The sequence below is a fragment of the Bombina bombina genome, chromosome 6 (assembly GCF_027579735.1).
Source record: "Bombina bombina isolate aBomBom1 chromosome 6, aBomBom1.pri, whole genome shotgun sequence".
Classification (NCBI taxonomy): domain Eukaryota; kingdom Metazoa; phylum Chordata; class Amphibia; order Anura; family Bombinatoridae; genus Bombina; species Bombina bombina.
In genome coordinates this window covers 1012452285-1012475121 of record NC_069504.1, presented here as the reverse complement: position 1 = coordinate 1012475121, position 22837 = coordinate 1012452285, and the positions used below count along the sequence as shown (strand labels likewise).

General features: G+C 35.2%; 1 protein-coding gene across 1 annotated transcript in view; it reads right to left on the bottom strand.

Moving 5' to 3' along the window:
- Positions 1 to 22837, bottom strand: part of VWF (von Willebrand factor) — a 424292-nt gene that overhangs the window by 95110 nt on the left and 306345 nt on the right. The window contains exons 38-41 of the mRNA XM_053718732.1: positions 11284 to 11489; positions 7451 to 7553; positions 7280 to 7354; positions 249 to 353 (exon numbers count right to left, since the gene is read on the bottom strand). Of these exons, the coding sequence (XP_053574707.1) occupies positions 249 to 353; positions 7280 to 7354; positions 7451 to 7553; positions 11284 to 11489 (489 nt within the window). The remainder of the gene's footprint in view (positions 1 to 248; positions 354 to 7279; positions 7355 to 7450; positions 7554 to 11283; positions 11490 to 22837) is intronic.

The following is a 22837-nucleotide window of genomic DNA, read 5'->3' as shown; positions in this document are numbered from 1 at the left end:
ACTTGTAAATACATTTCATTATTATATAATTTATGTATGTGTCCGTATCTTTTAAAACAAGTTAGTTTAACCTCCTTTTTGCTAGTACAATTGAACTAATTACTGTGTCGCGAAATGATGTAGGTCTAAAAAGTGTGTCACTAACATGAAAAGTTTGGAAAGCTCTGCTGTAAACATATTACAAATATAATGGTATGGAACATTTAAGCAAATAATGTTTTTGTTTTGTAGCAAAAGCAGAATCTTACCACACTCGTAGTTTGGTTTGCATTGTCCTGGGTTTGTTAGGATGGGAACAAGCCCATGTTTACAATGAGGCACTGGATTTACATCACATGTGCTCAGATCACAAGCTGGAACAGAAAAGGGTGAATTTTAATTGCACATAACTTCAGAGACTTTCGACATTTATAGGAATTCTGTACATTTCTAAACATTCATTAATCCAAGAGTATAACTGTTGCCAGCTATATAATTGTTGTAAATTTGTTTAAAAAAATCCTGTTAATCCGAAGAGGTAGGTACATTTTTGTCTTCCAGCACAAATTAATTTTTGTATCAACGCATCTTTTAAGGAATAAGTACAATGTAGTAACCTTTCTTCAATGTGGTTTAAATGCTGACACAATTGTGACATAAATGTGCAATTGCATAGTGTATCTTGCACATAAGTTGGGTTATGTGATATAAAAGTGGATTTGTATAGTGTATTTTACACAAAGCTTTCAACATTTTGTTTACCATTGGAAAGTTTGTTAGAACCCTTATAATTTTCAGTGCAACCACTTCAATACTACATAAGCAGAAATAGAGCAAAATCATTTTGGACTACAGTTTTCTGGCAGAATTATGGACCACCCCATGTGTCTCAATTATTGATACATTTTTGTAGGGGAGGAAGGTGTCAGTTTAAGACTCAAGGCAAATATGCCTCATATTTAAGCCAAGTATTTTTTGTGGTGCCCCTCTCCATTTTAAAATGATATTTCTTGAGTTTTGATGTTGATAGGTGACTAAGTAGCACGTGTTAATAAGCACATAGAATCTGAAACCTAATTCATCTTTAAACATTTAAACAATACTTATTAAAAGATGATTTTGACAGTCCCGGAAGCTTATTTTTACAGGCTTTGGACTGTATAACTGGTGCAAAGTGATGCAATACACAAAAGGCCATTATTCATATACTAACGCTCCAAAAACATATTTTTTATTTTATTAATCTGATTCAGTAGTTTTGTACTTTGGCAGTAGAAGACATGAGACCAATTATGTTGAACTTCAACCTTGTATTAAATAGCAAATTTTATGTCAGTTAGCCAAAACCCCTTCACTGACTTCCATTTTGTTGACACTTACACCCAAAGATGAACAGCCTTTCGTATTTAATTATAATATAATACTACAGTAGTGTGGATTTAAGTGCTATTAAAAAATTGAGCGCATTTGCGGTACGTCTAAATGTTGACATGATAAATCTCATAACTGGTATAATCTCTCAAACATTAAAGTGACAGGGGTTATTATAAAGGAAACATAAGTGTCTGTATACATCTGGCACAATGCATTCCACAAATCAAAGGTGTGTAAGCCATGTAGGCTTTCCAAGAGTGTTCAACAAAGCTCATCCAAATTAAACAAAGCCCGAAGCCATATATTTAATGCATAGCTGACTAGAGTAAGAATCTGAGGTTGTATAATTGACAAACATTTTCCATTTACTATATCTCAGAGGAAGGAAGTCAAGATTAGTAAAATATGTGATTAAATCAGTCTTCTGTTATTGACTCAAAGCTTTTTGAGCAGAAAGTGTCCTCACATGAAAAATGTTGTATTACAGTTCATTGTTTATTGCCATAGGAACATTACACCAATAGGAAAAGCCTTTTTTTCCTGACTATAACTGAATGAAACAATACAATATAAAAACATTAACCTGTAAGAACAGGACGTTATTTACCGAGACTTTACAAATCCTCACCTTTCCCTGAGGTCTTTAGAATACTCTAGGACTCACTCAAATCCATAAATACTATATGTAAAATATAGGAAAAAACATTTAGTTACATAAATGATTGTGATTTGTGAGTGAAAGATTAAAAACTATATATTAGCATGACATGCTATAGTTAAGTTCAATTAAATTATATTTTGTAATAATCAAAAAATATACCTTTGTAATTTATTGGTAGGTGCACCAAATATATTTATTTATTTATTTTAAGAAATGCTAGGAAAGGAATAATTTGCCAAGAATTATCTCTGTATTTTAAAATGGGCTAGTTATTGATGAAAGTAAAGAAATGGCTAAAGGAAGAAGTAAATAAAGTGAGTTTTCACTTTTAACAAACAATTCTGCTAATATTAAAATAAAAATTGAATTAATTTAAGTATCTGAAATGAATGTGCCTTTTATATTATGTATATAAGTGAGAATTAACCTTATGAAATAATGCTACAACTTGGTTATATTCAGGCTACAATTATTAGGAATAGCAGTAGATAATTTGTTATCTTTGGGTTAGATATTTTATAGTTAGTTATACCTTTATTTAGTATAGATATGTGGAAGGATTTACTATTATGCTTGTTGAGTGAATTTGTTGAATTTAAACTAACATAGAAATTTATATTTGAATGTTGTAAGTTCAGCTTTTTGGGTGTGTCGGGTTAGCACTAGAGTGATAACTTTTTACTTTCAACTCATAATAAGAGTGCAACCCGACGAGCGCAAATAGTTTACTTCTAGAGCAATTGGCACTCTAGCGAAAGCGCTAAATAGCGCTCCACTCATAATATGGCCCATATTCTTTAAACACTGTTGTTCATGTACTTCATCCATCGGTCTGTCCATATTCTTACCCTAGCTTTAAGAATTAAATTTAAAATTGGAACAAATTCCTTAATAACAATGCACCTACCCTTCTTAATTCTACTGAAAACATAGGCCTCTATTTATCAAAGTCTGGTGGACCTAATCCGACAGTGCGGATCAGGTCCACCATACCTCGCTGAATATGGAGAGCAATACGCTCTTCGTATTCAGCATTGCACCAGCAGCTCACAAGAGCTGCTGGTGCAACGCCGCCCCCTGCAGAATCGCGGCGAATCGGCCACCAGCAGCGGGGTGTCAATCAACCCAATCATACTTGATCGGGTTGAATTGCGGTGATGTCTGTCCGCCTGCTCAGAGCAGGCGGACAGGTTATGGAGCAATGGTCTTTAGACCGCTGCTTCATAACTGGTGTTTCAGGCAAGCCTGCAGGCTCTCCAGAAACACGGGGCCTCAAGCTCTATCCGGAGCATGATAGATAGGCCCTATAGTTCTCTCCTCTCTCACTACTTCTTCATATTCCTAGCTTCACTTTTAATATCTAAGTTCTTCAGTAAAGTTTTACAGATATTCCTCTAGCATATAAAATCCCTTTCCCATCTGTTCTGTAGATCATCTTTTTTAAAGGTAGTGTACATCAGATGATGATTCACAGGCAGAACATCCTACCCATTTAAAATGTGCTTAATTATTATTATTTATTTTTAGAACGCCAACAGATTCGGAAGCTTTAATTGGCATGTTTTAAAGTTTTCTTTGTAATCTTACACCTAATGTTATAGAACTATTAAATATGTTGGCACTTAAAGAGACATGGAACCCAAATGTTTTCTTTCATGATTTAGAAAGAGCATGTCATTTTAAACAACTTTCTAATTTACTTCTATTATTTATTTTGCTTCATTCTCTTGATATCCTTTGCTGAAAAGCATATCTAGATAGGCTTAGTAGCTGCTGATTGGAGGCTGCACATAGATGCTTCGTGTGATTGGCTCAACCTTATGCACTGCTATTTCTTCAGCAAAGAATATCTAAAGAATGAAGCAAATCAGATAATAGAACTAAATTGGAAAGTTGTTAAGAATGTTATTCTCCACCTTAATCATGAACGAAAAATGCTGGGTTTAGTGTCCCTTTAATGATAATAACTTATAGTAACTTAATGCTAGAGAGCCATTACTAAAATGGCTGTAGGTCTCTGGCCACACTTCATGCTTCTATTGCATTGGATCTGACTTCTACTCTTTCCCAAACAAATTTATGTTTTTTTTTTGTTTTTTTTTAATATTCTTTTTATTGAAGACAAAGAAAAAGCAATAAGGTTACATGCATATTATCACGAAGCCATATAAACATAAGAATATACAGAGATGTAAAATTATACATAAGCTAGATCTGTAGGAATGTTTATAATACACAGACTTGCCAATTAAATGTATTCAAAATTTTCAAAGTAAGTCAAGTATAAACAATAGTTATGGCATATATTTCACAATGTGTAAATAGCAAATGGTCTTCATGTGTCTTCCTTATTTTTTTTTTTTTGTTTATAACACAGCAAAACAAGTTTTTGTAATATATAAGTAGTGTGGTGAAATTGAACATACTAAACTTAAAACTTGTAACTCAATTTGTAAGTGAAGCTTAACAGTTTCGCTTGACAAGGTAGTAGAAATAGAGTCAATTTTATGGTAGAGTGAAAAGCTACACTTAGAAACATAGAAAATAGATGGGGTAGGTTGCGGTACTGGTTAGAAAGACCGCATAGATAGGCCTCCTTACCTAGGAGGAACATTATAAGATGGGGGGGGGAGGTGGTCATTGGAATGTGAATGGAAATTTAGACTAAAAACTATGGCTAGAGGATAATTGTTAATAGTAAGGATTAACAAAGGAGTAGCTGGGCATTTGAATAAGGTGGGTATGATAGAATATACTTCACATTATTATAATATCTGGTAAGAGACTAGTAGTCAAAGGAAGCGTATAAAATATAGGGCATCCAATAGATAATGTTGTTATGTTGAGGAGGAGAGCAAGTGGAGCTGCTGAGAAGGCAAGGTATGGCTAAGGGTTATAGATTTAGCTGATTAGTATTGTTGTTGATCAGTCCTGCTGACCTATAAAATGTAGGTAAAGTCCATACTATGGTATTGAGGGTAAATACTGAGAGAGTAGATTGGTTGCGGTATGACCAAGAAGAACCACACATGTCGCCCTTCTGATCCGGAAGATTCATTCTGTTGCAGGGGGAAAAGGTGATGGCTTGTGAGGGCAATAGGTTATAAGAATTCCTTTATATCTAGAGTGAAAAGGGTTTACTAGGGAGACTGTGCTATTGATAGATGGTTGATCTATGACGCTAAATGTATACATTAATAAACTGTGGGGGGGATCAAAGTTGCTGTTGTTGTGGAGCAGAAGCAAATAACGCTGGGCATTTTTAGGTCTGAGAGCCAGTCTAACGGAGCATATAATGGGGGGCTAAGCTTAGCGAGGAAGCTAAAGGTTGTGTAAATCATTCTAGGCTTTAAGATAATGCTTGGTATTAGGGAAATATAGCTGCGTACATATAGTATAAACCAAAGTGTATCTACAGTGCCACTGCGTCTATGAGAGTGTGGAGTAGGGGCAAAGATCAGCTTTTGTGACAGTGACATATTTTAACAACCTTGCTAGTTGGATACGGGCCCTATATCCAACCGAAGGCTAGTATGACAGAAAGTAGAAGTCTACCCCAACATAAAACAGTGTACACAAGTCAGTTGCCTCTTTCCTGCATATATAACATGTAGGTAGCCACTAAAGTCTCGACATGTCTTTAGTACTTAGGTCTGGCATGGTCTATAAAGATTGCACTATTAAACTAAACATTGGGACGATGAGTTAAACCTTGAACACTAGGACGACCATGGTCTTAATACTCGTACGCTAAAATATGGTATATATGGTATATCAGGACTGCTCCTGCTATATTACATGCAAATCATCATACACCATATCTTTCCCCCTTCGCCATTTATGAGTACAAAAAAGAAAGACAAAAAATAGTCAGCTTTCAAAGTGTCATTGCTGTAGGCCAATTCAAACTGCTCCTTCTGTATCAAAGGCTAGACCACAGTATTCTCATTTTAAATGTCCATTTATGGCACAGTTCCCATAGAGATGTAAGATAGTGTCCAGATAACAAGGGTAATTCCAGATATCAACTGAATGAGTGTTTAGACTCACTGGTGAACCACAAAGTTAACCCACACCCGCTTTCTCTCGCACCATCAGGCTCGAAAATAAAGGGGCTTCAAACTTAGCACAACCACAGCCCAAGAGATAGGAGAGAGGAAACCTGGAGCATTCTGCAGGATTGTCCCTCAAGGCATGTCCGGGAGTGGTAGCGTTGGGCATAGACTTAGTCACAGCAGTGTCAGCACTACGGAGCAGGGGAAAAGCGCTCCAGACTTGGCTACGGTTAGTGGGTGCTGTGCAACCTGCAGCCATGGGTAGATTTGGGGGCGAGGCACGCTTTATTCTAAGGAACAGTATCTCACCAGACAGCCTCGGTCCAGGGTGTCCGTCGAGGTAGTCCCCCTCCACCTCCACTGTGAGTGAGTATGTGTCACGATAAGTCTGTTCGCCAAAGCTGTAGGCAGACTGTTCACCCTGCTGCAGGAGGTCGGGCGGACAATGTAAGGTCACGGGGGCTGGGATTTCAGTATCGCCGCTCTGGACTAGAGTATTGCCAGCCTTATTCAGGCCAAGGGCGGCATGTACAGATTCAATAACTTCAGCGCAGCTCTCGTGTAGCGTGGTCTCCATTCTGACGAAATGATCATGAAGGAGCTGCGCCACTGCTAGTCCCCAGTTGCTTAAGGCCTCCATCGCGCCAAACTTTTAAAAGGCTTCCAGAGCCAAGGGCATCTACTCAAATGCTCCTAAAATCTTTGCTATTATAATAGGTTGGAGGGTCCACTTGTAAAGTGAAATAGTATTGTTTTAGGGGCTGATAAACACAATTAATATCTTGTTAGGCCCAGGAGCTTCACTTACACGCGTCTGCTTCCCTTGACAGCTGGCTCCGCCCCCCCAATAAATTTATGTTTATTTGCATTTAATATCTGTTTCATTAGCATTACATGCCACCTAAGCCTATTCTGTGTTACCCATAACTGCATGATACTATACTAAAGCCACTCATGGGACTCATGCAACTGAAAACTAAAGTTGTGGACACATTTCCTAAAATAGTACTACATAAAATCAATAGTATAAAGTTAATTTAATTAATAGAATTAAAATATGTGTTTATTGTCCATACATCTGAGAACAAAAACTATGAACTCTCAGTTGAGAAAGTTGAACACTTTTGTCTGCAATAGTTTATTTTGGTTTTCATGCACCTTTAACAATATAAACTATATGGTGTTGGATATATGTAAATTGAGCACCTACCACATTCATATTCTTGACAACATTGGTTAGATGTCTTTTTTATTCTTGGGACTTCACATGGACCACAGGTAAGAGCTATGAGAAGAACAAATTATATATTGTAAAAAAGAAAAGTATATAGAAAATATCAGAATATTAAAATAAATAAAAATGAATCCAACATTGCATTACGTTGTGCTGTTGGGCATGGCTTGACTATACAGCTAATCTTCTTGTCTTCAACACACTGACAGATCTTGCAAGGTTCATTTAAAGGAATCCAGGATTCTAAATACTACACAAATAAGAAAATAAAAAAATATCAGTTACACAGATTACCAGCAAAGTAGCTTTGTATGATATTAGTAATAAACAATACAATATAAATTATCAACAAACTTCCAGAAAGGTCTGTATTACATTTATTTTCAAAATATAAAGTCCCCTCTGTCAGCCAAGAGGTTATATCACAAACTGACATCCTTTTTATTTACTTCTATTGTTTACTTTTTTGGCATTGTTGTGATTGTTTCTTAGGTTATTTAGCATCGAAAAAAATAGTTTAAATATAGTAGAAAAAAAACTAAAGCATACAAAAAATCTTTGATTTATTTGTAAGCTGATATGGCTTACCAATGAACCATGAAAGTCCCCCTCCTGAGGAGTCTGATTTGGGAAACATTCTACAAATTTAACTCAGAATATTCTGGCAACCCTACTGAATTTTATTTGGAGTGAGGAGATGTTTTCAGTATTTGATTTAAAATGTACTAAAATAATGTTTAAAGTGTCAGCCTCCCTTTAAGAAGGGAATACTATAAACAAATTTGAACACCTGGCCTTTTTTGGCTTAAATCCCCTTTTTTCATTTTGCTGAAAACCATTCAACCTGCTAAGTAAATTCTAAAAGAGCTGTGTCTCAGTAATTTGTTATCATTTTTAAAATATAGTAAAGCATTTAAATTCTAGTAACTAGACGATTTATCGCAGTTGTTTTGGGGGTAGCAGCGAAATCTAAAAGATTCATATTTTAATGCAATAAACTGTAAAGCTGATTTGCAAAGATTTAAAGACCTACCTCAATCTGCTACATAGGTTATTTTGCTTCCACTCAGAACCACAGGAGTATAATGTGCAAATATACTGGTCAAGATTACAATACAAGTGGAGCTAAAGCAATCAGTTTGGGTATTACAAGTTGTGGGATAAAATGTTTCAACACAGCATTTTAATGCAATCAATACATGCAGCATATAGATTGCTTGATACTTTCAATGGAAAGTGCAAAGTGATAGTATTGTGCTTAATGAGCTCGCATTACAAGTTGTCACATAAATTTTGCACTTGCATGTTATCTATTCTTAGGGCTCGTCTCCATAGAGACATAAATGGTTTTGCGAGAGGTCACAAAGCGAAAAAACTGAAGCCATCACGCTTATCAACTGTTTCTGATGGTGCGTTTTCCATCGGTAAACGCGCCATCAGATCACACAGACCATCAGATCACACAAACCATTTTCTTTGAATAAACTGAGCTTCTACCATCTCTGTATATGGGCCTTAAATATATTTATATAAATTAATCATGTCACCTCTCAAGTGTCTTTTTTCTAGAGAAAACAGACCAGTTTGGCTAGCCTCTCCTCATAGTTTAAATTCTCCATTTGCCTTATTAGTTTTTGTAGTTCATCTTTTCAATGTCTTTTTTTGATATTAGTCCCCAGAACTGCACTGTACCTGTTTCTTGCATCAATAATTTAACTAATCTTGAAATCCTATGAGGTTCACTAGCTGTCTTCGACAAAAATGCTAAACAAACTATAGGTTACTAGGCATAGGTGGTAGGTGGGATAACAAAACAGCCAGCCAAAAAGTTCTTTCTTAGGCTGCACCATTGATTCCACCATATATTTTTCCACACCTGAACAGTAATTTTATACCCTTGGCTGCCAGTAACACACACACAATATTGATTTGACCTCATGGTTGTCAGCAACATAAAAAAACATATAGTGGTTGTGCTAGGAGATGTGACTTTCTACATATTTGGTGGAAATGCCCTTACTTAAACCAATTGTGGCAATCTTGTTTACAGTTGCTAAAGAGGTTTCACATTGATCTCTCCCAAGCCCCAGATGTTGCACTCCTTCACTCTAGACTTATTGATCTGCATAGGCCTTTGCAATACTTTTGTGTTTATCTATTAACTGTGGCTAAGCTGACAATCACCAGATCTTGGAGAATTAGACTTCTCCCTAGCTGGAGTTAAAGGAACATGAAACCCAATTTTTTTCATTCATGATTTAGATAGAGCATGCAATTGTAAACAACTTTCTAATTTACGTCTATTATTTAATTTGCTTCATTCTCTTGATATACTTTGCTTAAAAGCATATCTAGATAGGCCCAGTAGCTGCTGATTGGTGGCTGCACATAGATGCCTTCGTGTGATTGGCTCACCCATGTGCATTGCTATTTCTTCAACAAAGGATATCTAAAGAATGAAGCAAATTAGACAATAGAAGTAAATTGGAATGTTGTTTAAAATTGTATTCTCTATCTGAATCATGAAAGAAAATGTTTGGGTTTAGTGTCTCTTTAAGTTAGTGACATTTTAAATTGTACCCACTCTATGGAAAATCATTCCTTTCACTTCAATTATATGGGCAGAGAGGGAGATAGAGAGGATGGCTGGTGCTCTTTAATGAACTGATAATCAAAAACTTGCCGGCATGGAGAGAAATCTCGCCAAATATTTGGGGGCTTTTTTTAGCATTATTTTGCAATGTACTGTATGTGTCTCTCCTTCACCTTCAGAACTCCGCATAGAGAAATAAACAACTCTCAAGAAAAAAAATCCTGCTTTTAAAAGTCTTTGAAGGACCTCGTGGCACTGACAAGATGTATTAGATAATTTCACCAGAGTGGAGAGGTTTAGATCATTGGGCTCTAAGTGACAAATAATTGTGCTTTCTTTCCTCCCCAGTTTATTTTCTTTATAGTTTATGTATTTGACTATACTTTATCTTTATTACTATTATCTTGCTTATGTATTGACACAGATTTATGCTTCATTATACAAATCGTAATGATTATAGCTTTCTTTATTCCGTTTCACACTTTGGTAAATATTTCAGTATTTTTAATTCAAGTTAGATGAGAACTTGGACTGTTTATGTGTTTCAACTACTTGGATGGAACAATATTTAGTTGAAAAATGCAAGATAAAAGAACAGAAGATCATTTTCCTGTTTGCCTATCCAATTCTAATTTTATTGGTATCTAGATTTGCAGTGATGCTTCATATCCCTTGTGAAAGACGGAGCTGCTTGTATCTTGTGCTGATTGATTGGACTAGATTTTTGTCATAATTCTTAATAAAGATTATATAAAAAAAAATATCAAAATGTTACCATAGTTGCTACATGTAATTTAACAGTCCCATAACTGCATATAGTACATAAGACAGTGATTATTTTTATCCTCCTTGGCTGCCAGTAACACAAAGAGTAGTGCATAAGCAATCTCTTTTTTTTTCTGGACATATTTATAATACATAGAGGTATAGGAGGGGTTTTAAATGTAGATGCCACTTCAAATAACTCGACATTTAAGAAACCATTATTTTTGTACAGATTTTACTGGCATGTCTGTTGAAATACAAGACACCTGGCAACACTAATCCACAAATATCATGCTTAACACTATCCTTGAATGCCAATGTGCTCTCTGGAGCTCCTCTTATGGTACAAGATATTAAAAAAAAATATGTACAAATCTCATTTTGGTTATAATATGTGGTGATGATGAAGTTCTCAATAACCTTAAGATCAAATTTTGTGTTAGTTGAGGATAAAAATGTTATTTATTAGGTAATCTTGCTTATTTCATGGACTCTTCATCACTTATGCACAATAAAACTCAACAATAAAAAAAAATTGTTTAAATTAATGATAGTAAGTCTACAGGTTTTGTGCTGCCAAACAGTGAGTAATATCCCTGCTGCCTGATATTGAGCTATTTACCTGGTGGTCCTCTCCGTATTCATCTGTGCACTGAGTGCAGACATTCTCACTGACACATTTCCCATTATACATTACATCTTCATACGAACAAAAGCAGCCTTCAGTGGGGTATGTAGAGCACACGGTTCTGTTGAGCGCATTTCCACAGTCCCGAATACATCCTATTCGGCAGTGATTATACACCATAGGGCTTTCACACTTCATTGCTGCAGAGTAATCATAATGAAACTAATTATATATAATATAAGGCAAAAAGTGGTAAATGTCAAATCATCTAATACAGAGCTTAGATTCAAGTGAACTTTATACAGAGAGATTTTTTTTCACAAATCTAGTACTATTTAAATTTTATATGCTATAGTATAAACAACTAAAATCAAAATAATTTTATACAAACAAAATGAAATGATCACTTTCAATAATTTGCAAAATCCTTATTACAAATAGAGTTGTTATTGTTTCCAATTCTATCATTTTAGGGAAATACTTGTCCCATCTGGGAAAGACTTCTATTTATTTTTAAATTAAAGTAATGCTGTTAAGTACAACAAATTGAAAACTCGCCTTTCTGCTTTTCTGTTTGATCTTTGCTAAATGTTTGTGGCTCCTCTATGAAATGTTTTAGAATATTTAAAGCTAGACTTACATCATAAAATATAAAACTAAACAAGCTAAAAGCATAAACGCTGATTAATTATGCTTTGCTTTTTTCTATTTTTATTTAATTTTTCGAACATAGAATTTTAATATTAAGACAATTTAAGTTTGGAAACATAAAAAGAAAATTTTACAAAAGCTCCCTGAGTTTAAATTCTCGGTATAAAGTACGATAATTATGGAGCAAGTTATATTTCATTACACAGGAAGTGTTAAATGTGTTATACCACTGATTTCATTATATGGTAATATGGTACTATATTTTCAAATGTTTACTACACTCAAAGTAATTTCATTAAATCAAGTGGATGTAGGTTACTTATACATCCATGCTATGGTGGTCTTCAACATATGGTTAGGTAAAATAAGATGTGTGCATCAATGTAATTTATATGTGTCTTACTAAATATTGCCCAATCAGAGTTGATTACATGTGTGTGTGTTTTATTCCATTTAGAGGTTTTCTGCATTATGGTTAAAAGAATGACACTGAAGAGAGTATATTATGTTTCTTCTACATTAAACAAATATATTTAGAGTATATAAGAAAGTAAAATGAATTTAAAAAGTGCTACATCAACAAGTACACATTTGTGTTGTTATAGGTCAGATTTGTATCTATGCACATTAAGTGCTGCAGTGCAAAAGATATGCATTCAAGTAAATATCTTAACATTTAAACTTGACAGTTTGGATTTGATCACAATCTTTCCAATATCGGCTCCTGATAACTCAGTTTCGGTTTCTGCCAATATGGGAAGTGCATTTTCAGGTCATCACAATCCAAAATGAATTTTTCCACTAAAAGCCTAGAACCACAAAAGACTTTCAATAGAAAGTTCCCCAGAAAACGTGTTATTGTGATTGAAACTTGGAATCCAACCAAAACTGACATATACCATGGCCCTTTCACACGTTAAGATGACATTACAGTTCTTTTGAATTAACCCCTTTGTACAGTGAGTAAGGGAAATACTCTTATATGTGTGAGATTAACCTATTGTAATCTGAATCCATCCTGATAGCTGTTAAACAATATGAATGTCAATTGTATATGGGTATGATGGCTATACTGAGAACATTTGTTCAATGATTATATTGCCACTTTTAATATTTTAAAAGGTTTTTTTTGTTGTTTTTTTCAATATTACCAATTATTGGTTGAAAAAAAAAAAACAGTTTTCTAGTTTAGTGAGAAATACTTCTGAAATTAAGAACATTACCAGTTGCTATTAGCAGGAAGTGGCCACAACTTATCATTTAAAAGGGGATTTTAACAGTTCTCATATTGTAAACTGTAAAATTGCTTTATTGCAATAATGTAGCCACAAAAATGTCATGCAAATGGGACCACAAGTTTTTTTAATAATATAGCCAAAAAAAATTGAAACCGCACTCGTCAATGGGTTTTGTTTTGTGGTTACAGACATCATCCCATTTAAAATCCCAGTCACATAGGGTGTTTTTTTCTCTACTTTTTTGCTCCGTTGACTTATATGAGGGAATATGCAATATTTAAAGTTCTGCTTTTTACGCGCATGCGTTTATCACGGGAGCGAAAACTTTTTACTTTCAACTTGTAATACGAGCGCCACCCGATGCACGCAAAAAGCTTGCTTCTACTGGAGTTAACGCCCAAGCGGGAATGTCTAATACCACTCTACTTGTAATCCGACCCGCTGTGTTTTTACAGTGATGACAAACCTAAAATGCTTCTGCCGTCAATAACATTGAAGCTTAAAATTGTTACTTACTGAAAAGAACACAAAATTGCTATTTTCCTAATTAATTTCCTGATTCTTAAGTAGAAAACAAATGTGCAGTAATAAGGATACATACATTATCAGTATAGTGGGTATGTGTGCTTGTTGGATTATTGATTTTGTTAATTTTAATTAAAGGGACATGAAACCCCAAATTTTTCATGATTCAGAATAAGCATACTTTTGAAAAAAAAATTCCAATTTACTTCTATTATCAAATTTTCCACATTTTCTTGGTATCCTTACTTGAAGAAACAGCAATGCACTACTGGGAGCTAGGCGCCTGAACACATAAGATAATCCTCAAGAGGCATATTTGTGCAGCCACCAATCAGCAGCTAGCTCCCAGCTCCTGAGTATATCTAGGTATACTTTTCAACAAAGGATACCAAAATAACAAACCAAATTAGATTAAAGAAGTAAATTGGAAAGTTGTTTAAATATCTTTAATTGATTGAGTAGGAAACATTTTTTTTTGTTCTTGGTCATGCTGCTTCCTAATATCACCAAATATGGCAGTTGGTAATTTTGAGTTATCAGTAATAGGTTGAAAAGTGTTGACCGGTGTTTAGCTGTTGAATTTGATAAGTTAAAAATGACTGCATAAATGTTTTATTTCATATCAAGAATTTTGATTGTGATCTGAAAAAGAGAACTGTCACAAGTTATAGAGCCATTTTCACAAAAACTAAATGGACAAAAATGCTGACGATAGACAATAAAATCAACATCAAAAACTGCTCAATGTCAGCCATTAACATGATGACAACTATCAAATTATAGATAATAAAATCAACCCCATAGTTATAAACAAACATTCATTTAACAATTAAGTGTCGTAACAAACTAATATATTGTATTATTACATATAATTTTAAAGGCTAAATTTCAGTTTTGCCACATTTGAATTTCATGTACAAATATACTTCTGCTTATCAGTAAATATAAAAGATTTGGTCACGGCTGCTTGACCGTGTAAAAAATAATGCAATGTGTAAAATACATCTCTGCAGATTAGTGAGATAACAAAATATTGACTACTATATATATATATATATATACATGAATTGTATAAAGAAAAAAATAATATCTAAGAAAAAATCATATTAGCAGTTAACTGAATTTAAAAGCATGCACTAACATGGTTTGACTATGCGGCTTAGAAATTTTTACCATTCGACTAAACAAAATCTGCCATTATTTAGACCGACAGCATCAGGTGCTTTTAATCTTTCAATCAAACAGATCTCATGCATTTTAAATGTATAAAGGGAAAAAAAGTGACTTTTAATATGGGGAACTCCAGTTACAACATGCAAGAGAAGAATGCGTTTCTGTGGAAAACAAAAAATTAGGAGGCTGTGATGAGGTGATGGAAAAATGACTGAACCCAATAGTTTGTACATATTATACACATGAGAAGAAGCCACGTACACTAACAAACGTTATTTTTTTTTAGACGTTACTAAGAATTATTCCATGACTAATTTGTTGAGAACATAATTTAAAAAAAAAAAATTAATACAGACAAAAAACCCTACTGAAATTGTTTAATAGGATATGAAACCCAAAATCTTTAATGATTGAGATAGAGCATGCAAATTTAAATAACTTTGTAATTTACTTCTATTATCAACTTCTTTTTGTTCTCTTGGTATCTTGAAAAGCAGGGATGTATGCTTAGGAGCCAGCCCATGCGGCATATTTATCAAGCTCCGTATAGCCCTGTGTTTCTGGCGAGCCTTTAGGCTGGCCGGAAACACAAGTTATTAAGCAGCGATCTAAACACTTCTGCTCCATAACCTGTCCGCCTGCTCTGATCGGATTGATTGACACCCCCTGCTGCAGGGGGCGGTATTGCACCAGCAGTTCACAAGAACTTCTGGTGCAATGATACATGCTGAGAGTGTATGCTGTCGTCATTTATCGATGTGCAGCGGACATGATCAGCAATATTGGCTCATGTCCGCTCTCACAATGATTCGGCCCCCATATCTGGGGCACTATATTGCAGAAGTTTTGAAAGAATCTTATCCATTTACAAGAGCACTATTTTCTGCTTCAGATGCCTACCTAGGTATCTCTTCAACACAGAATATAATGAGAATGAAGAAAATTTGATAGCAGAAGTAAATTGGATTTTTTTTTTAAACGGTATGCTCTGTCTGAATCACTAAAGAACATTTTTGGGTTGCATATCCCTTTAATATATTTGAGATCATTTTGCAATATAATTGATTTAAATTAAAAATCATAGTTTTACAAGTAACAGGCAATACTATCCAATGTATTACGTTGATTTACAGTACACATAAATTTCATGAATTATTTGATTAATTTGTTGTCAGATGAGAACATAATAAAAAAATAAATTAATACGGACAATAAATCCTACTGCAATAGTTAAATAAGTGTTACATAATTTTGCAATATCATTCATTACAATTAAAAAGTTAAATTTTACAAGTAACAGACAATACCATCCAATGTTTTATGACAATTTACTGTACATGTAAGTGTAATGAATTATTTCTAGTATTGATATTGTGTGACATTCTGGTGATATTATTTGTACAGGTACAAATCCCCAAAACCGGAATTCCAAAATTCAGAATTAAAGGGACACTGAACCCAAACAATTTCTTGCGTGATTCGGATAGCGCATGACATTTTAAGCAACTTTCTAATTTACTCCTATGATCAATTTTTCTTCATTCTCTTGCTATCTTTATTTGAAAAAGAAGGCATCTAAGCTTTTTTTGGTTCAGAACCAAGAGAATAAAGAAAATTTGATAATAGGAGTAAATTAGAAAGTTGCTTAAAATTTCATGCTCTGAATCATGAAAAAAAAAAAAATTGGGTTCAGTGTCCCTTTAATCTGAAATCTTGACTTTTTTTATTAATATTTTTTAAAAATAAAATTATTAAAAATGACCATTTTTCCTGCCAGTATGTCGCTTTTCTGCTCTTCTCTGTCTGCATCTTTAGTTCATGTTTGTGTATTAAAAAATGCTAGTCTATTTTTATTTAAAACTATTATTACTTTCCTGATCAAAATACTGAATTTCTTTCTAAAGGTACCATGTATACAAAAGAATTAAAACATTTTAAAACTATCTTTAGGTTGCATGTATAAGCTGAAATATGACATGTACAAATTGCCTAAATGACATAAGATGTTGTTTACACTTTATCCAATCCCCTCTCCAAACTGTCCAATTTTACATATTCAAATAAACAAATATTTCAAAAACCAAACTATTTAGAAATCCAAACCTTTTCCAGTCCCAAGCAGTTTGGATAAAGGGTCTTGTTTTGTACCTGTAGTATAAATATCCTATATAATAAAAGACAAGAGTTTGTCTGAAGCCGTCATGCGCAGTTCAGACAAACTCTTGCCGGGAGGACCCGGCAGCAGCTCAGCTGTAGGAGGCGCGCGAGGACCCGGCAGCAGCTCAGCTGTAGGAGGAGAGAGAGGACCCGGCAGCAGCTCAGCTGTAGGAGGAGAGAGAGGACCCGGCAGCAGCTCAGCTGTAGGAGGAGAGAGAGAGAGAGAGAGACCAAACCCACGGTTAACCAACCTTAATTGGTGTTCCATGCCAGATTCTCTGTTTTCTGTAGTAGATGTTTCATATCCCTAAGATAGCTGCTAAAATAGCTGCTTAGATTTAACACAAGTGGTTGGAGAATACTGTCGAGCCACTCAGAGAGTGGCTCACACATAGACTGAATTCCGAAGACAATAGGTCTTCCCTTAACTGCCACTAGGGACTTATGAATCTTCGGGAGTATTAAAAGATTGGAGTTATAGAGATTTTGACTAACAGGAAATCAAACGTATTACGGTCAATATATCCCAAATGTAGTCCATCGTCAAGAAATGATGAAGCTAACTCTGTCTGGAACCTCCGGGTGTGATTAGCCAGGAGTAAAAAATAGTCATAAGTATTATTCACTTGTCTCAAGATTTCATTTTTATTTGACTAAACATCCCAAACCACGACACTGCCCCCTTTATCCGCTGCCTTGATGATCAAGCTTTCATTGTTTCTCAGTAAGTCAAGAGCTATCGTTTCCTCTTTAGTTAAATTTGGATATCACTTCGGCTGTTGTTTTGATAATTCAATCAGGTCTAATTCAACCCTTTTCTGGAAGTTGGTTAAAATGTCACCAATAGATTGTACTGGATAAAAAGTAGATTTGGGCCTAAAACTCGTATGTGTGAGTTTATGAGTACTTGGGCATTCTCATTTTCTTGTGCCAAAAGTTCCAGCATGTCTACATTTCTTATTTCAGAGAGGTCCATAGAAGGATCTAAAGTACCCAAGTTAGATACATTATCAATGGCTGCTGGAGTGTCTTACAAAATATTGTAAGCAAAATAATACTTGATAAATGAAGATGTGTGGTAGTGCACAATTAGACTCTCAAATTCCAACGCTCACAAACTGTGCTGGCTGTCCCAAAATAATATACAGTGCAATAAGAGAGAAGGATTGAGCTAAATTTATCAGTCAATCAAAGAGGGACACAGGCCGCACTTAGTTAACCAGAGTTTTATTTACTATGTAATTATGAACAACCATAAATCAGAACGTCTACCCTCCACCCTATTCCTTTAAAGCGGAATACACACCAAATTAAAAATACACAGGTATTTAGAACAGGCTGGCCAGCTATTCATTTAAACATTTCTCACAGGCTATCATACACCATATACATAGTATCCTTAATACACATAAAATCGGTACTGCAAAAGTAACTTGGGAGACAAAATAGGGAACTTTGTAATCAAAGAAAGTCCGTCAGTTATTTCGGGGCCCCAAAGTTGCAGCTGTTATTAACAAGTAACTGTTCAGTTTCCAAGCTCTCAGTGTATACACACGCTCTGGATCTGGACACAATTCCTTTACTTTATTATGGCACAATGTAAGAGCTTGATTGCAAGATTTATGCTTGTGATTTCTTTCTATGGTCAAACTTGTGAGTGATATACATGCAGTGTCTTTCTGAAGATTAACGCACAATGTACCCTGGCGGGACAGACCCGGCTGTCAGCCGCAAGACTTTAAAGCCAATATAAAGGACTATTTATTCAGTACCTGTCATAGCAGTTTAGGCAATGCAAGAGTCTTTGTTGCTGCAATAAGGCTGCTTCACTTGCTTACCACCATGTACCCTTCAGCGTTTCAGCGTTCCTCAGTAAAATTCAAATGCCGCTGGCTCTGTTCTCAGCTGCTCACAGCTGTTCACCTGTCGTGCTTTGCTCAATCATGACGCGTTTCTCCCCTCCCACATAGGGCTGAGTGTCGGGGCCTCATCAGATGTGTATCTTGGGGGGTGTGTCTCAGGCTTTATATTGCCATTGGTTATCAGTACCTCCCCCTCTCTTTCACAGCACTATTTTACCTACACAGCTTCAAAACCAAACCGTGTCTTTCAATCGGTGTCAAACCGCACACAAAGGAACTGATCATTAATTTTTACAATATGTACATAGAGATAGATTTGGATGATGCATACTAAGAATTGGATTGCAACATATTAAGGATTTTTGCAATTTTATAGTGACAAATCTATGGACACACCTCCACTACTAGATCCATTACTTTTTACCTACATTTACTTGTTTTAAATATAGTTATATAGCTATTATGTTCTTTTTAAGTTAACAAAACTTTAAATTGATGAACATTAAGGCCTGCATTATTCTGTAGTAAAAAAAGGATATGGAGCTTCCTAAATGTCACTGCCTTCTTTTAACCAAATACATGTTAATCACAAGTTAACCCTTTTTGCTTATACATACTTTAGATGAGGAGAGTTATTCATAAGAAATGTGCATACTCTATTTTTTCATTTAAGCCTATTGGGCTTAAGGTGTTTAACCTAAAAATCCATCTTGATTCATGCTGCATGATGATTTTGTCTAGGTGACCACCCCTTCTGTTCTGTTTTAACTGTTCAATGCCCATAATTTGCAACTTCGTGTGGTCTGAATTATGGAAGAGTTTGAAGTGTCTTGCTACTGGGCTATCTATGTCCTCATTTTTAATATCGTCTCTATGCTCTCGGATTCTACTTTTGAACTCTCTATTAGTTTTCCCTACATAGAATCTGGGACATGAACAGTTAAGCAGGTATATTACGTTTTTAGAGGTGCATGATATCCTCTCTCTTACATGATACACCTTACCCCTAGTTTGGGTGCTGAAAGTGGCAGATCGTTTAACAAATGGACAATACACGCAGTGTCCACATGGTACACTGCCTGCTTTATGTTGAGACGCTGTTAACCAATTCTTGGTTTCCTCTTTTTTAAATTCACTGTGTACTAGCATATCCTTTATGCTTGGGGTCCTTCTCGCCGTCAATAATGGATACTCTGATATGCATCCCCTAAGTGATGCATCGTCAGATAATATGTGCCAATGGTTATTGAGGATACTTTTTAGCTTCCTCCAGTGTGAATTATATTCCGTAATTAGTCTTACTTCTGTGTCGCTATTTGATTTCTTTTTGGAATATAGGAGGTCAGTTCTACAGGTTTTTCTTGCTCTCACCCATGCTTTTTCCACTATTTTTCGAGAGTAACCCCTTGCTAGGAATCTGTCTGCCATTATTTTAGCTTGTTCTTCAAATACTTTTGTTGAAGAGCAACATCTTTTGAGCCTCAAAAATTGGCCTATAGGCACACCTCTTTTTTGATGCTCAGGGTGATGGCTATTCGCCTGCAGCAAACTATTTGTTGCTGTTTGTTTGCGATGGATATTAGTATGCAGTATGTTGTCTTGTTTTGTTATTTTTAAATCAAGAAAAATTGCACTTTCTGTGCTGATGTTATATGTGAGGAATAAATTAAGATCATTTTTATTCAGGATGTTGACAAATTCATGAACTGACTTTTCATCACCCTTCCAGAGAACAAGTATGTTGTCCACGAACCTCAACCAGAGTATGATATGTCTATCTACCCATTCTGAGAGTTCGCTGAAGACATACTTAGTTTCCCAAAAACCTAGGTGCAAACAGGCGTACGTTGGTGCACATGTTGCACCCATGGCTGTTCCTCTCAATTGCCTAAATAGTTTGCCATCAAAACAAAAGATATTGTTTTTTAAGACAAATTCTAGTAGGCTGAGGATCCATTCAGTGGTTTTCCTGTACTCCTCTCCCCTTAACTCCAAAAAATATCTGGATGCTCTTAAACCTGCTTGGTGGGGGATAGAGGAGTACAGGGACTCCACATCAAGAGTTACTAAGAGTAGATCTTGTTCTACTGTGATTTTATCCAATTTCTTCAGGACATCACTTGTGTCACTGATGTAGGAGGATAAGGACTCCAGAAAAGGTCTTAGAAAAAAGTCAACATATCTGCTGATACCCTCGGTAGGTCCACCTATGCCCGAAATTATTGGGCGACCAGGTGGGCATTTGAAATTCTTATGTACCTTGGGTATACAGTAGAAAGTTGGTAATACTGGGTAGGGGTTAATTAATGATTGATGTTCCTTTATGTTAATTAAACCCTCACTTCTTGCTTGGTTAAGAAGGAAAATTAACTCATTACATGATTTGTCATAGTCTTGATGAGTAACCCTTTCATATTGCTTACTGTCAGACAATTGTCTGTTGACTTCTTGTATATAGGCATTCTGGTCCTGTATGACAATATTACCGCCCTTATCAGATGGTTTGAACACCAAATCTTTCTTTTTCATTAATTCTTGTAAAGCTATTCTTTCATTTCTGCTCAAGTTGTCGTTTACAATGCCAGTGATCCCTATCTTACTAACATCTGCTTCTACAAATTTTAAAAAAGTTTGAATGCTAGGGGATAGGGATAGTTGAGGCATAAACTTTGATTTTGGTTTAAAGCTTGTTTTCATGGGATATTCATTCTGTATTTGTTCAGCATCTTGATCCTCTAGCAGGGAAACTAAGTCTTCTAGTGCTGACATATCTGATTCAGAGATACTTGAACTTACAGTCCCTTTATGTTTCCACATTTTTTTTAAGTAGAATTTTTCTTGCATTTAAATTAAGATCTTTAATAAACTTAAATTTGTCTAGGGGATTGCTGGGACAGAAAGTTAGTCCCTTTTTAAGTAATTCTAAATGTGCCAAATTAAGTTTAGCTGTAGATAGATTAATGACCATTAATTCACTAGTGGCTTGTGCATTATTTCCCAGAATGCTTTCAGTCTCAATAGGTGTTATTCGTTCTTTTGATTCCTCGTTGTCATTCTGTCCATCTGATTCTGTCGATATTGGCGGTTTCTCCCCCCTCTGCCTCTCTGTCTGGGTCTCCTGTAGGAGTACCCATCTACCCCTTTTCCGTCCCCCCCCCCCCCTCCTTGTCCTCCTCCTAAAGGGAGTCTAGTCTGTAGTGTTTCTCTAATGTTTTGGGGTTGTGTGTCTAGTTCAACATCTGAGTTGTCTGTACCTGAGTCATAAGATTGTCGTGTCAAATTATTGTTTTTATAAAAATAATTTTTTCCACTTTTAAAGTCATCTTTATCCCTCATAATTTTCCTTCTTTTTCTAAATTTAATCTCTCCTTGTAATTTTTCCAAGACTCTTTGCATATCTTTATTGAGTTTCTCAAAAGCTGGGTCTTGTGCATAAAGATTAACTTTTTCATACATCACTGTAGTGTCTGTTTTACATTGTTCTAACTGTTTTTGATCTTCATCTATTATTAGTTGCATCAATTCTAATGTGCATTTTGTTAGTATATTATTCCATTTTGCTATGAAATCATTATTTGCTTCTTCCCCTCTTAAACTGATTCCTGGGTCTAGCCTTATTCTGAGGCCTCTTGGGATTAGATCTTCTTTGACATAATTTTGTAGGCTAACCAATTCCCATTTTACTTTAAGTTCTTTTATTGCTTTCTTTTTGTATTCTTTAAATGCTGTAAATATGTCACTGCTTCTCTCATCTATATTTGTTTCATCAACATTAATAACTGGTTTAAAAGCCTCATTTATGTCAGTTTCCCATTTGTCATCAGAAATTTTAAAAGCCATGTTGCTATCTCTTTAATGATCAACGGGTGGAGAAGTAGACCCCCGATCAATAGTGGTTCAGAGTGAAAATATAACTTATTACTAGTAAATGGATAGAGGTGC